At 41.0% G+C, this 13233-nt stretch overlaps 2 protein-coding genes across 2 annotated transcripts in view; one reads left to right on the forward strand and one right to left on the reverse strand.

The window, feature by feature from the left end:
- LOC112067980 (collagen alpha-1(IX) chain-like) overlaps positions 1–4985 on the reverse strand; it is a 13865-nt gene extending 8880 nt beyond the window's left edge. The window contains exons 1-8 of the mRNA XM_024134954.2: positions 4718–4985; positions 4048–4122; positions 3824–3862; positions 3671–3733; positions 2094–2147; positions 1831–1866; positions 292–315; positions 130–183 (exon numbers count right to left, since the gene is read on the reverse strand). Of these exons, the coding sequence (XP_023990722.1) occupies positions 130–183; positions 292–315; positions 1831–1866; positions 2094–2147; positions 3671–3733; positions 3824–3862; positions 4048–4122; positions 4718–4792 (420 nt within the window). The 5' untranslated portion in view covers positions 4793–4985. The remainder of the gene's footprint in view (positions 1–129; positions 184–291; positions 316–1830; positions 1867–2093; positions 2148–3670; positions 3734–3823; positions 3863–4047; positions 4123–4717) is intronic.
- A 1169-nt stretch (positions 4986–6154) lies between these two features.
- Positions 6155–13233, forward strand: part of LOC112067766 (HYLS1 centriolar and ciliogenesis associated) — an 11857-nt gene continuing 4778 nt past the window's right edge. The window contains exons 1-6 of the mRNA XM_070437979.1: positions 6155–6350; positions 6818–6920; positions 7086–7202; positions 7472–7539; positions 7665–7954; positions 11820–12724. Of these exons, the coding sequence (XP_070294080.1) occupies positions 6821–6920; positions 7086–7202; positions 7472–7539; positions 7665–7954; positions 11820–12724 (1480 nt within the window). The 5' untranslated portion in view covers positions 6155–6350; positions 6818–6820. The remainder of the gene's footprint in view (positions 6351–6817; positions 6921–7085; positions 7203–7471; positions 7540–7664; positions 7955–11819; positions 12725–13233) is intronic.

The following is a 13233-nucleotide window of genomic DNA, read 5'->3' on the forward strand; positions in this document are numbered from 1 at the left end:
TGAATGCAATAATTTAACAAGTAGAAGTCAATATCTCCGTATTAACTGCAATATAATAAGATATTGGAACAGTTGGAAGCCCTGTGTACCTAGCCATCATTTTCTAAATGTTAAAAAGGCAGTACTCACCGGKGTTCCGACTTTGCCAAGCTCGCCCACCAACCCTTGTSCACCAGCTGCTCCCTGTCAGTGAAACAAAAAGGACATGACACAGTGCTAATGTACTGAATTCTCTTGTATTTAAATACATTATTCCTTATTCAGGTGTGGGGAAAATGGTAAAGTACTCACATCAGTCCCATCAGGTCCCTCGCCCTGTGGTAGACAAAAGAGAATTCAAATCAAATCAAATTTTGCGCCGAATACAACAGGTGTAAACCTTAGATTGAAATGCTTACTTACAAGCCCTTGACCAACAATGCAGTTTTAAGAAAAAAATTATAAAATAAAAATATAACAAATAATGAAGGAGCAACAATAAAATAACAGTAGCGAGGCTATATACAGGGGGTTCCAGTACAGAGTCAATGTGCGGGGGCACCGGTTAGTTGAGGTAATTGAGGTAATATGTACATGTCGATAGAGGTAAAGTGACTATGCATAGATATTAAACAGAGAGTAGCAGCAGCGTAAAAATGGGGGGTGGGATGGGGACAGTGCAAATAGTCCGGGTAGCCATTTGATTAGCTGTTCAAGAGTCTTATGGCTTGGGGGTAGAAGCTGTTAAGAAGCCTTTTTGACCTAGACTTGGAGCTCCGGTACCGCTTGCTGTGTTGTAGCAGAGGAAGCGATACCGGAGCGCCAAGTCTAGGTCAAAAAGTCTTCTTAACAGCTTCTACCCCCATTCATGGAGAGGCTTGAAGGTGTAAAATGTAGGTAAAGTTGCATTTTTCTGTATAAACAAGTTAATCAATGCAGTAACAAGGGTACAGTAATTAAATGTACAATTTTAAACAATGCAGTTTCAATAAATCAGTCCTTACAGTATGTCATACCCTTAAATAGATATTGTATCCTTATAAGTGTCATATCCTAGGTGGGCGTATTTATGTCATATATGATTTCAGGTCAACCAATGGGTGTCTGTGTACAATACTTAGAAAGGTGTGTTATGCCGAGTTCACAACATCTCATAATTCCGTAAATACCAGGATAAAACTGTGAAAAATCCACCGGTAATTACTAGTGGGAAACTCATCTATCATCCCCGTGCTCCGAGTTTGTCACTTGCACCTCTCTGCTGTCATTTGTCAAGAAAAAAGACAGCAAGCATGGTGGCATCTTCAGCAGTTGTTGTTTATGGTAAGAAAAAATACACATTGTTGATAGAAAATGTATTCTGTTCATCTTCCTTTTAATTTAGAAAGTGAACGCAGCTCTTGATATACTTGTTATGGGCAAAAAAGAGCAAAACAATCACAAGCCTTCTAATGAGCCCCATGTTTGATGGTATTTCCCAAAACGTGAATGMACTCAACTCGTATTTATAAATCCACAACTGGTAATTACCACCTTCCCACTTGATTATGAACGAAGCATTAGACAATTTTATGGGTGTGTCCTTTCGTTACATGGTCCTTGAAAGGGAGGAGCCTATTCCAGATTTCCAGTCATTTCAGTGGATGGGTAAGACAAGTCCTTGGAGGGGATGGTCCCATCCTTATGTTAATGTAATAATCCATTGAAACAAGTGAGGACGATCCCTTTCCAGATGATGTTTGGTCATTTCTGCATGATTGCCATAGGCTATGTCATAACGGACAATACCCCTACTASATCCCTATTATACGTACATTATATTAATACATTTAGTTAACCATGCTTACTTACAATCTCCCCGACTTCCCCAGCCTCTCCGGATTCACCCTGATAGAGAAGCACACAAGATGGTTGGTGATGACAATAACATGGCAGCRAAACAATCTCAACCTTTCATTGCTTTGGAGCATACTGATATTTTCTCATTCATACTCTTCWGACCAGYCTCCACACACTGAGTACTGAGAGTGTATATGCATTATATTTCAGCAATATWGATATTAGACAGATAGGAAGGTTATGGATACATTTGATTTCAAATAAAGAAAACKTACTTTTGGTCCARGAGGCCCATCTGGGCCGAGATCTCCAACAGGTCCAGTGGCACCCTATAGAGAATACAAAGCTTATATCAACCACACAGGAATATGAATGTCCATGAGTAAACAATATAAAACTTCAATACGTGTCTTATGCCCTCCAGTTAAAGAACTAATTTCACGCTCTGTTACCCATTCTTAGTGTGATATTTTATATTTTAATCTTTACAAGTATTCAATGGGACTCCTGGGAAATTATAAAAGGACATGATTGTGAAAATATTCATTAGAAACAATAGGCAATCCATCCATTCCTCCATTCCTGAAATGAATTGATTTGAAATAGAACTGTTCCAACACTGAGTTGCTGACACAGTACTCTCTGAGATCACCATTAGTAACAGGGTTTCCTTACTTCAAGGCAATATTACTGTAAATCTGATTTCCTTAATGAAATTTGTGTTTGATAAACACAAAGGAAGGTTTGTAATCCAAATCTATAATCTAGAAACAAGATTTCGACAAATTATGAAAGGCATCTCAATTGAGACAGCTCTTATATTCCACCTTTGTATCTTGACGATAATATATTACACAGTATGTGATCAATGCTCTAACTAAACAATGTACTAACTAAACCATTGCATATTTTCATCATTGACATTTCATGGATTACATGTTTCCTGTACAGTAATTTAGCAATTATAAGACTAAAATGGGTGTGTCTTCTCTCACACTGTTTAGCCCCTCCCCTCTTCCACCACCTACATAAACCATAGGTAATTTAATTAGTCTAACTAGTCCTCCGCCAAGCTTGAATCAATGGATTGAAAAGAGAAGACGCTCTGAACTATCCTCTCAACATCAAGGAACTACTACTACTCTCGAACTAGTCAATAGCTTTGGCAGGCAACAAACAACAGAAATCCGGAATCATTCAAATCAGGACTCCAGTTATGGACAGAGAAACAGAAAAAATGGATGATAGTTGACTACTTGAAGTCAGTGTTATCAAGGTATTTGCTGTTCCTAAAAATAGGATCACTATTCACTAAACAAAACAGGGAGCTACCCAGCCAAAACTWGTGCATACCTCAACACACCTGGACACTACCAACTCTGCCAGACACACAGCAGTCAGCAGTTCATCTGATAAGCCATTCTGTATTCAGCATTATCGCCCAAATGGACAGCACACACACTGTTGTCCTTCTGTTCCACCTTTCCCAGCATACAGTTCTTTCCTGTCAGCCATCACTGGGCGGCCGAATCCCCTGCACCCCCCGACTCACACAAAAAGACCTCTGTTTCTCTGTTTCAGTCAGGAAGCTATTTGAAGCATTCTCCTCTCTCCCCTAAATACCCAGGTTGATGTATCCCACTGACCCCCCCCTCCAAAMCTTTTGCTCAGGAGCCAATATAAATGACTCACACAGCAGTAGTACCACAGATTTTCAGCCCCTTRAGTTTCAGAAGTTACAGATGTTCAATAGACTCAGTGGAGTCTGTTATCTGATTTTGTACTACGGTTTCCTGCTTGGGGAGTATGAATAATAAACTGGTTGTAAATGTGTGTATTCTGTGTAACTTACGTCTGCCCCTGGTAGGCCGGCTGTTCCGGGAGTTCCTGGTTTGCCGTCTTCCCCATCAGGACCCTGGGAACAGAGTGACCATTTCAATACCATGCTAAAATGTATTAACCATTTATTGGTAGGTTATGGCAAAGGAAATGATAGTCCACTCACAGGGCCGCCTTCTATGAAGTTATCGTCCCCTCTGTCTCCCTGAAATTAAATAGAAAAAGGGAATGTTTATTTAATAACCATGTAAAACTCCACTAAAGGTTGAAAATGACAGAATAACACAATTAATGTTGGTCTGTACCAGGTGAGGTGCTGTACAACAGATACGTCTGAAGCCTGAAATGACACAAATAAACAATAAAATATGAAATCAAAAGATATCTCACATCAATGCCGTCGACTCCAGGCACGCCTGCTATACCAGGGGGTCCTGCGGGGCCTCTGGGACCGACAGAGCCCCTCTGTAGATAAATACACAAAATCATTTAWAGAGCCTCTACTGAAATGTATCTCCAAATCATGGCTGATGGCAGTGCTTTGGTCACCACACACAAAGAGCTCCATTGTGTGAAATTAGTCGTTTTGTGGGCAGAAAGGTCAAGAAAAKAAAACCACAAGCCTTTATCCACTATACAAGGGACCACTCTAKGTAATGACATATGTTGAGAATATCTTTGTTGAGATTGGATCCATATGTCAGCACATGTTATGTTATTTGCCCTACACACACACCTCTAAATCATGCAGCTATTTACAAAAGAAAGAAATAGTCCACTAATCAATAGGCATATTATGGTAGGTCTAATGTATTTGTAAACTATATGGTTCAACGAATCTGTAAATGCATAGAAGATGTGTTTGAAAACATTTGGGAGTCTGAGCATCCCATCCCAGCCTATCCCATCCATGGGAAATTCTATCCCAATAACACAGGACAATATAATCTCAAGAAAAGCAGTCATACATGCCTGTTATACAAACCAGTTATACATTGTGGCTGRCAAACAACTCGGTGTGAACCATTGGAGAAGAAAATAACAGTAATTTGTGACTTACCTGAGCGGAGCAAATAAGGACGATTTGCAATAAAATCACSAGCAATAACTCCCGATATATCCTGGCGCGAGCCATGGTCTTCCCAAAGACACAGAAGACGCAAAACGTCCCTTTTACCGGATTAGTTGGGATTTACGGACCACCTGTCAATATTCCCCAACTGAACCTCACAGTAGACTGAAAGGTACCATGTACTATTAAAATTCATGTTTATTCATGATGGACTGAAGARCTGGTAAGTGGTTGGAGGAGAGATGGAAGGTGCGCGCAAGGGGAGGGTTTCTCTGAGACAGTGGTGGGATTTGGAATGTTCTTTCAATATGTATAAATACCTGCAACTTTCGCTGACWTGTAGGTTGTGAACTAAACGCTTGTATTCTAACAGTTTATTACAAATTGTAAAAAAACAAAAAAACAAATCCAACCTTTTCCCAAATAGCATAGGACAAAACCTAGACTACTTCTGCACAGGTATAACATACAGCATAAATTATGTTGCTGTTGCAATCATCAATGCAATATTTCTTCAACATAGAGTTTGTAAACGAGAGAGCAAAATKAATTTAAATCTGTCAGCCTGATTTGATTTTGGACATTGTGGGAACATCACGTAGGCGTCGGCCTACAATAGATAAACGTGAGTGAGATCTATTATTCAAAAAACACATATCCCCACTGATTAAATTGTCGATTTTGATTGACTTGCTTTAATGCTTATTTTTATATAGCTATCTCAAAGAGAGAAATACAGTATATAAATGGCGTATTTTATGAATGTACTAACTCCGCCATGGTTCGTGAGGAAAATKAATGGCGTTTTTGTAGGGTTTTTGGATAAACGCCTAAAATAAGGTCTGTGATAAACAGGTATAAGAAAGTTTATACGTTTTGTTCTATGAGATYATCTTCATAAACGACCATCACTTTTTGTGAATTTTGAATAATTTATGCAATAATGTAAAAAAAAGAAAAAAGAATGGTCATGCTATTATCTCATAGAACAAAATGTATTAGAGCTCCTAATCAGCTTGTTTATTCCATGTGTACCTCTGTGTTGTTGTTTCTGTCGCACTGCTTTKCTTTATCTTGGCCAGGTCGCAGTTGTAAATGAGAACTTGTTCTCAACTAGCTTACCTGGTTAAATAAAGGTGAAATAAAAAAAATATTAAATWAAAAAATCCTGTGTTAACTTCTGAATTYATTTTGGGCGTTTTTTCCAAAACCCTATTCTTTCCCCATTCATTTTTCCATAGGGATGACTAAGGACTGCAAACTGGCGAGCACACAAACATGTCAGACAAAATCTTGTAATGGCATCATCTTCATAGGCACTGCATCATCATAGGCACTGACTGCATTGCCAGGGTATCCYCACGGTCTTCCTTGCACAAGGCGGCGATATTTCTGGGCCAAGTCAAATCCACCGAAGAAAATTCAGAAAGGGCGTCGTTTTTAAAGCACGTTGTTTTTTTCGAACAACGGCTGTGTTGTTGTCTTGGTAYTGAAAATACAAGCAGTAACTAGCTAGCTGGTTCAGTTCAATACTTTTTTYCCAGTTCAATAACGTTACTTGTGTTGCAAAACAGACGTGGCTAACGTTACGCATTTATACTAAGAAGCTTACACTGTATAGGTAAAACACATTTTATCAATCAATGTTAGCATTGGCAAAATGGCCTGTTGTGTTGAAYTGCTGTCTTTGTTATCCTGCTAAGTTAGCTAGCTAGTTATATTATAAYTTAGCTAGTTAACGTTAGCTGGCCATTGGCTCATTTAACATGTATTTGAAGCTAACGTYAGCTGCTAGATTGCATACAAMATTAGAAGCATGCGTCMTTTTGGTTGATTTGGGCTAGCTAGATAAGGAAGARATCATGAACGTTTGATTGATTGTAGCTAGAGTTTGGTTGGTGGTTGTCTAGCCTGATGGTAGCTAACAACTTGTTGCTGATTTTAGTCAATCGCTTCCATCATTATTCTCTGCTATCCATAATTGATCACGTAGTTATCTATCTAGCAGTAACGTTATCTAGCAATCCATCTAACTKTCCAACTGCTTACTTTTGCTTATATTACATTTAAGGGACAATTMTTTTTCAGGAAATGGAAAACTTGGATTTCTCGGAAGATGAAATTCAACAACAATTGGAGGCACTTGGTTACAACAAAATACCAAAACACAGACTACGTGAATTCAAAAGAGGTGGGTTGATAAAATTAGCGAATATAGGTCTACATTTTGATGACCAAATGCTGACTAAATCTGAAATAACTGGGATGTCTTGTGACTTTCACTCTGCAAGTTAGCTGTCAGATTGGTGGAGAAGCAACTTTGTKTGTGTGTGTGTGTGTRYGTGYGTGTATATAGATCTAGRTGAACTGATCCGACATGAAAAATCTAAGAGCCACTCRTCCAGTGAATTGAACTCGACAAGATCTCAAAGCACCATCTTCAAAAGTCCTCCTGCAGTCACCAAGGTTAAAGGTAAGATCACTGTACGTGTTCTCATGTCCACTACATAATCAAATATAAYTGGGCCCGGTTTCCCAAAAGCATCTTAAGGCTAAGTTCCTCTTAGAGCCATGGGATCCCATGGTTCCTATGGTTTTAAYGRTGAACTTAGCYTTAAGATGCTTTTGGGAAACTGRGCCCTGGTCAGTAAGTGTTGGTTGTACCATTTGATGAGCAGTGAGGTTCCTCTTGAGTCTCGATTGAATTTCCTTGTTTTTCCCCCTTCTTTTCCCCCCTAACAGTACAGGATAACACTGCAGCCTTCAGAAATGTGTTTGCCCAGGATGGTCCATCACACCATGAAAGACGGGTACATATTCTTGTCCCAAATCATTCAGTCCCYCTTCATCCAGCAGATAAGCTAGCTGTATTGTATTTATAAAAATTAAAACAAATATTAGAATGGCATGTTACTTTGTTCTGTGCTCCACCCAGGTGCTAACCTCCACATACAGCAGAGACAACAGTAACTATGGTGCCAGACAGGAGTATGACTCCTACACTCAGCACTCTGTTGCCCCCAAGTACCAGCGCCCCTCAACAGCCCCTAATAGGCTGGAAGTGGATCCAGRCCTAACTGACCTCCAGCAGTTATCGTTCTCTGTCAGTCAGTCATCCACACCAGACCGAGACACAGGAGCGCATGGGAGACCCTTTATCAAGAGGAAAGTCCTTAGGTGCGGTAAGTTTACATCAGGCGGCTTTGTAAAGACTATAATGATCACGTGTGTGGCTTTGTAAAGACTACAATGATGACGTGTGTGGCTTTGTAAAGACTACAATGATCACGTGTGCAGCTTTGTAAAGACTACAATGATCACGTGTGCGTGCGGCTTTGTAAAGACTACAATGATGACGTGTGTGGCTTTGTAAAGACTACAATGATGACGTGTGTGGCTTTGTAAAGACTACAATGATCACGTGTGTGGCTTTGTAAAGACTATAATGATCACGTGTGTGGCTTTGTAAAGACTATATATAGTGTTGGCTTTGTAAGTATAATGATACGTGTGGCGTTTGAGTAAGAGCTGGATGATCCAATGGTGCGGCTTTGTAAGACTATATTGATCGTGTGTGGCTTTGTAAAGATACAATGATCAGTGTGGGCTTGTAGAATATAGTTGTGTTGGCTTTTAAGATACATTGATCATGTGTGTGCTTTGTAAAGCTTATATACAGTGTGTAGGCTTTGTAAGATACATGATCACGTTGTGGTTTGTAAGACTATAATGTCACGTGTGCAGCTTTTGAAAGGCTGCAATGACCGCGTGCTTTGTAAAGATTATAATGATCACGTGTGTGCTTTGTAAAGACTAATGATCACGTTGTATTGAGGATTACTTGAATCAACTCCTTTGTTTCTTCCTAAAGGAAACATAGGCCAAGTTCACGTCTCGATGAATCAACACTAGTAAGATTCAGGTAATTTAATGTTATGCAGATATTATTTATGCAAAAGTAGGTAGTACTATTTTAAATAAGGCCGGGTGTGGAGTTGGCCATTATACACTGGGCAGTTGGGTCCTGGTACTGATTGGCTGAAACGCTTCTAGCCATGTCATCCAAAAAGAAACAGGACCCTGTCTTTCAAAGATAATTCGTAAGAATCCAAATAACTTCACAGATTTCATTGTAATGGTTTAAACATGTTTCCCATGCTTGTTCAATGAACATAACAAAATAGAACATGACCTGTGGAACGGTCGTTAAGACAATAACAGCTTACAGACAGTAAGGCATTAAGGTCACAGTTATGAACTTAGGACACTAAAGAGGCCTTTCTACTGACTCTGAAACACACCAAAGAAAGATGCCCAGGGTCCTACTGCTATCTGCGTGAACGTGCCTTAGCATGCTGCAAGGAGCATGAGGACTGCAGATGTGGCCAGGCAATAAATTGCAATGTCCGTACTGTGAGACGCCTAAGACAGTTGCTACAGGACGGACAGCTGATCGTCCTCGCAGTGGCGACCACGTGTAACAAACTGACAGGATCGGTACATCCGAACATCACACCTGCGGGACAGGTACAGGATGGCAACAACAACTGTCCTGAGTACACCAGGAACGCACCATTTCCATCAGTGCTCAGGACTGTCAATAGGCTGAGAGAGGCTGGACTGAGGGCTTGTGGCCTGTTGTAAGGCAGTCTCACCAATATCACCGCAACAACGTCGCCTATGGGCACAAAACCGACCGTCGCTGGACTAGACAGGACTGGCAAAAAGTGCTCTCACTGACGAGTCGCGGTTTTGTCTCACCAGGGGTGATGGTCGATTCGCGTTTATCGTCAAAGAAATAGCGGATCGTTTGGAGGTGGAGGGTCCGTCATGGTCTGGGGCGGTGGTCACCAGCATCATTGGACTGAGCTTGTTGTCATTGCAGCAATCTCAACGCTGTGTGTTACAGGGAAGACATCCTCCTCCCTCTGTGGTCACATTCCTGCAAGCTCATCCTGACATGACCCTCCAGCTGCGACAATGCCACCAGCCTACTGCTTGTTCTGTGCGTGATTTCCTGCCAGACGGAATTCGTTTCCATGGCCAGCGAAGAGCCCGGATCTCAATCCCATTGAGCACGTCTGGAACCTGTTGGATCGGAGGGTGAGGGTTTGGGCCATTCCCCCCAGAAATGTCCGGGAACTTGCAGGTGCCTTGGTGGMAGAGTGGGGTAACATCTCATGGCAAGATATGGCAAATTTGGTGCAGTCCATRAGGAGGAGATGCACTGCAGTACTTAATGCAGCTGGTGGCCATACCAGATACTGACTTACTTTTGATTTTGACCTCCGCCCCCTTTGTTCAAGGACATATTATTAAATTTCTGTTAGTCACATGTCTGTGGAACTTGTTCAGCTAATGTCTCAGTTGAATCTTATGTTCATACAAATATTTACACATTAAGTTAAGTTTGCTGAAAATAAACGCAGTTGACAGTGAGAGGASGTTTCTTTTTTTGCTGAGTTTATATCATACATTATAAACTGSGTGGTTCAAGCCCTGAMTGCTGATTTGCTGAAGCTGTGTTCTATCAGACCTTATACCACGGGTATGACAAAACAATTATTTTTACTGCTCTAATTMTGTTGGTAACCATTTTATAGTAGCAGTAAGGCACCTCTGGGATTTGTGATATATRGCCAATATACCATGCTYACAGGCTGTGTCCAGGCATGTTGCGTTGTGCCTAAGAACAGCACTTAGCAGTGGTGTATTGGCCATATTCCACACCTCCTYRGGCCTTAYTGCTTAAATATACCACGGGTATGACACAACTACTTGTTTACTGTTMTATTTATGTTGGAAACCGGTTCTTGTCGTGCCTAAGAACAACCCTTATGGGTGGTATATTGGCCACAACTCCTTATTGCTTAAATATACCATGACTAAAGGCTGCTCTTASRCACGACGTGGAGTGCCTGGATACAGCCCTTAGCCATGGTGTATTGGCCATATACCACAAACCCCCAAGGTATATTATTGCTATTATAAATTGGTTACCAACATAAATAGAACAGTAAACAAGTATATTGTCTGATATACACATGGCTGAAATGCTGTTTCAGCCAATCAGCACCCAGGATCCAAACTACAGGGTATATAATTGTATTTAGTTTTCAGATGCCTGTTGTTGGAGCCAGTTTCTATTTCTTTGGTTATGCAAATATTTGTTTATTAGGTCATATTGTTCCATTTAGAATAACTTCATTTAATTTCTATATAAGGTGTGTGTATATTAATTTGGTTATGTGGTCTTATGATTTGAATGAGAATAGGTCAATTACACCCTCTAGCCAGAATTAAAGTATGGGCGGGCCCGCACAGATATGTTAATTGGGTATTTTGAGACGAGAAGTAGGGCCTGCTAGTCTTGGCAAAAGTTTGGGTTACTGGGACCCACATACGTCTTACCTTGATCTTTTAATTTAAATTGAATRTTGGAACCTTTGTTTACCTTGCACTTATCATTTTGGATTCTACATATAAAACATTTAAAGTTTTATTCATCAAGYATTTGGATTCTTGACTTTCTATGGATTTGYGTCTCAAATCTTTCAACTGGTGTTCCCATGGCTATTTGAAAGCCACTACATTTAAGTAAAAAGTTCCACACGTTATGGATTAATCAAGACACCTGGAGCAAAGCAGCTCTGCTGACAAAAGAGACCATGAGTACAATACTGGTTTAACGTGCAAGCTAAGCCTATCTTTTGTGATTGTTGGTTTGGAAATGTTTGACGCGTCTGTTTTGGAAACAAATGTCGCAAGCTATTCAACTGTGAATAKGTTCGTTAGGCACTATTGGAAATGTACTGTTGATATTGACAAACAAAGCTTAGTGCTAGACTACCCATGGACTTTTTGGACAAGCTGTTGAGAAGGAATACATCACACAGCATTGTGGAGTTGCAGTTCCTCTGGCGACCAGCCTTCAACAGGTGGCAGTATAGAGCAACATTGAGACCACAGGGTATAATCCTCTTAGCACTACTCCTTAGCCATCTGCCTCTGCAGATCACCACACACTCCCCACAGGAGCAGCATAAGGAGACTTCTTACCCTTCRCTACCATGTATAAAATGTACGACAGTCAGTGGGATGAAGAGAGTGAGGACGGGAATAGCTCCCTAAACTCCACTTTCTGGTCCGACGGAGAGGGGGAGGAGGAGGAGGAGAAGGTTGAGCAATACAAGCAGGAAGATACAGAGCCCAACAGAACCACTGAACACACACAAGAGGAGCCACCTGTCGCAAAGCCACCTGTCACGGAGCGTCCAAAGGAAACCGAACAGGAGGAGTGTAGAGGAGAAAGGGCTAAGCAGGGTGAAAAGGAAAAGATTGACGAGGAGGGTTACAGCACTCGTGATGGGAGCCCGGCGCTGAGCTTACTGACATCTGGTTATGGCACCTACAGGCCGGACTCTTCAGCTAATGATGACCCGGAGGGAGAAGACTATAGAGACGACAGTACCATAGCTGAGTTTGACAGAGAAAGCCAGGGCCTTTCTGAGATGCGATATGGCGATGAGGATGACCAGTCGCTCGCCAATTTTGATGGTGACGGTAAGGAGGATACCACTGATCTACAGAGCTGTGAGGACACCGGTTTGAGGACGAAGTTGGAAGAAAGTCAAAGCCTCTCTAATATGGCATATTGTGAAGATCATCCTCCTGTTGAATTGGAGAGCAAAGACCGCACTGATGTGAACTACTGTGAAGACRACTATACATTGGCTCAGACTAAAAATGACAAGGCAGTATTAGATGGGATATATCCTGAAGAAAGTTCTCTCACTGAGTCCAAAGACAACGAGAGGCCCGCTGGAGAAGGATATAGTGAGGAAGACTCTGACAGGAAAGATGAGAAAGGAGCAGAGGATGAGCAGGAGTGGGAGGATTTGCAGTCGCTGGCGAGCAATAAAGATATTACKTTAATTGATTCCAAGTCTACAAAGACTTATGAAGAGTGGGAGGATAACAGAAGACACAAAAGGGGTAAACTSTATACCCGGTCTATTCTCCTTATAGAATGAAAATACAATTTCTATAGGTAACATCCCCTTAGTCCAAGTGTGTGCATAATAGACTGACACCCTGTACAAGAGAACAAAGCGAAAGACCTTGYCTGCAATTTTTGTTGAAAGTCATGTCATCYATTGCAGTGGTTCCCAACCTTTTTCGGTTACTGTACCACCAACTGAATTTTGCTCTGCCCGGAGTACCCCTGAAGTACCCCTTGTTTTTTATTTAATTTTTATTTAACCAGGTAGGCCAGTTGAGAAGTTCTCATTTACAACTGCGACCTGGCCAAGATAAAACAAAGCAGTGCGACAAACAACAGAGTTACACATGGGATAAACAAACATACAGTCAATAACACAATAGAAAAATCTATATACAGTGTGTGCAAATGGAGTAAGGAGGTAAGGCAATAAATAGGCCAATAGTAGCGAAGTAATTACAATTTAGCAAATTCACACTGGAGTGATAATGTGCAGATGATG

The sequence above is a fragment of the Salvelinus sp. IW2-2015 genome, unplaced genomic scaffold (assembly GCF_002910315.2).
Source record: "Salvelinus sp. IW2-2015 unplaced genomic scaffold, ASM291031v2 Un_scaffold19, whole genome shotgun sequence".
In the NCBI taxonomy this organism is placed as follows: Eukaryota; Metazoa; Chordata; class Actinopteri; order Salmoniformes; family Salmonidae; genus Salvelinus; species Salvelinus sp. IW2-2015.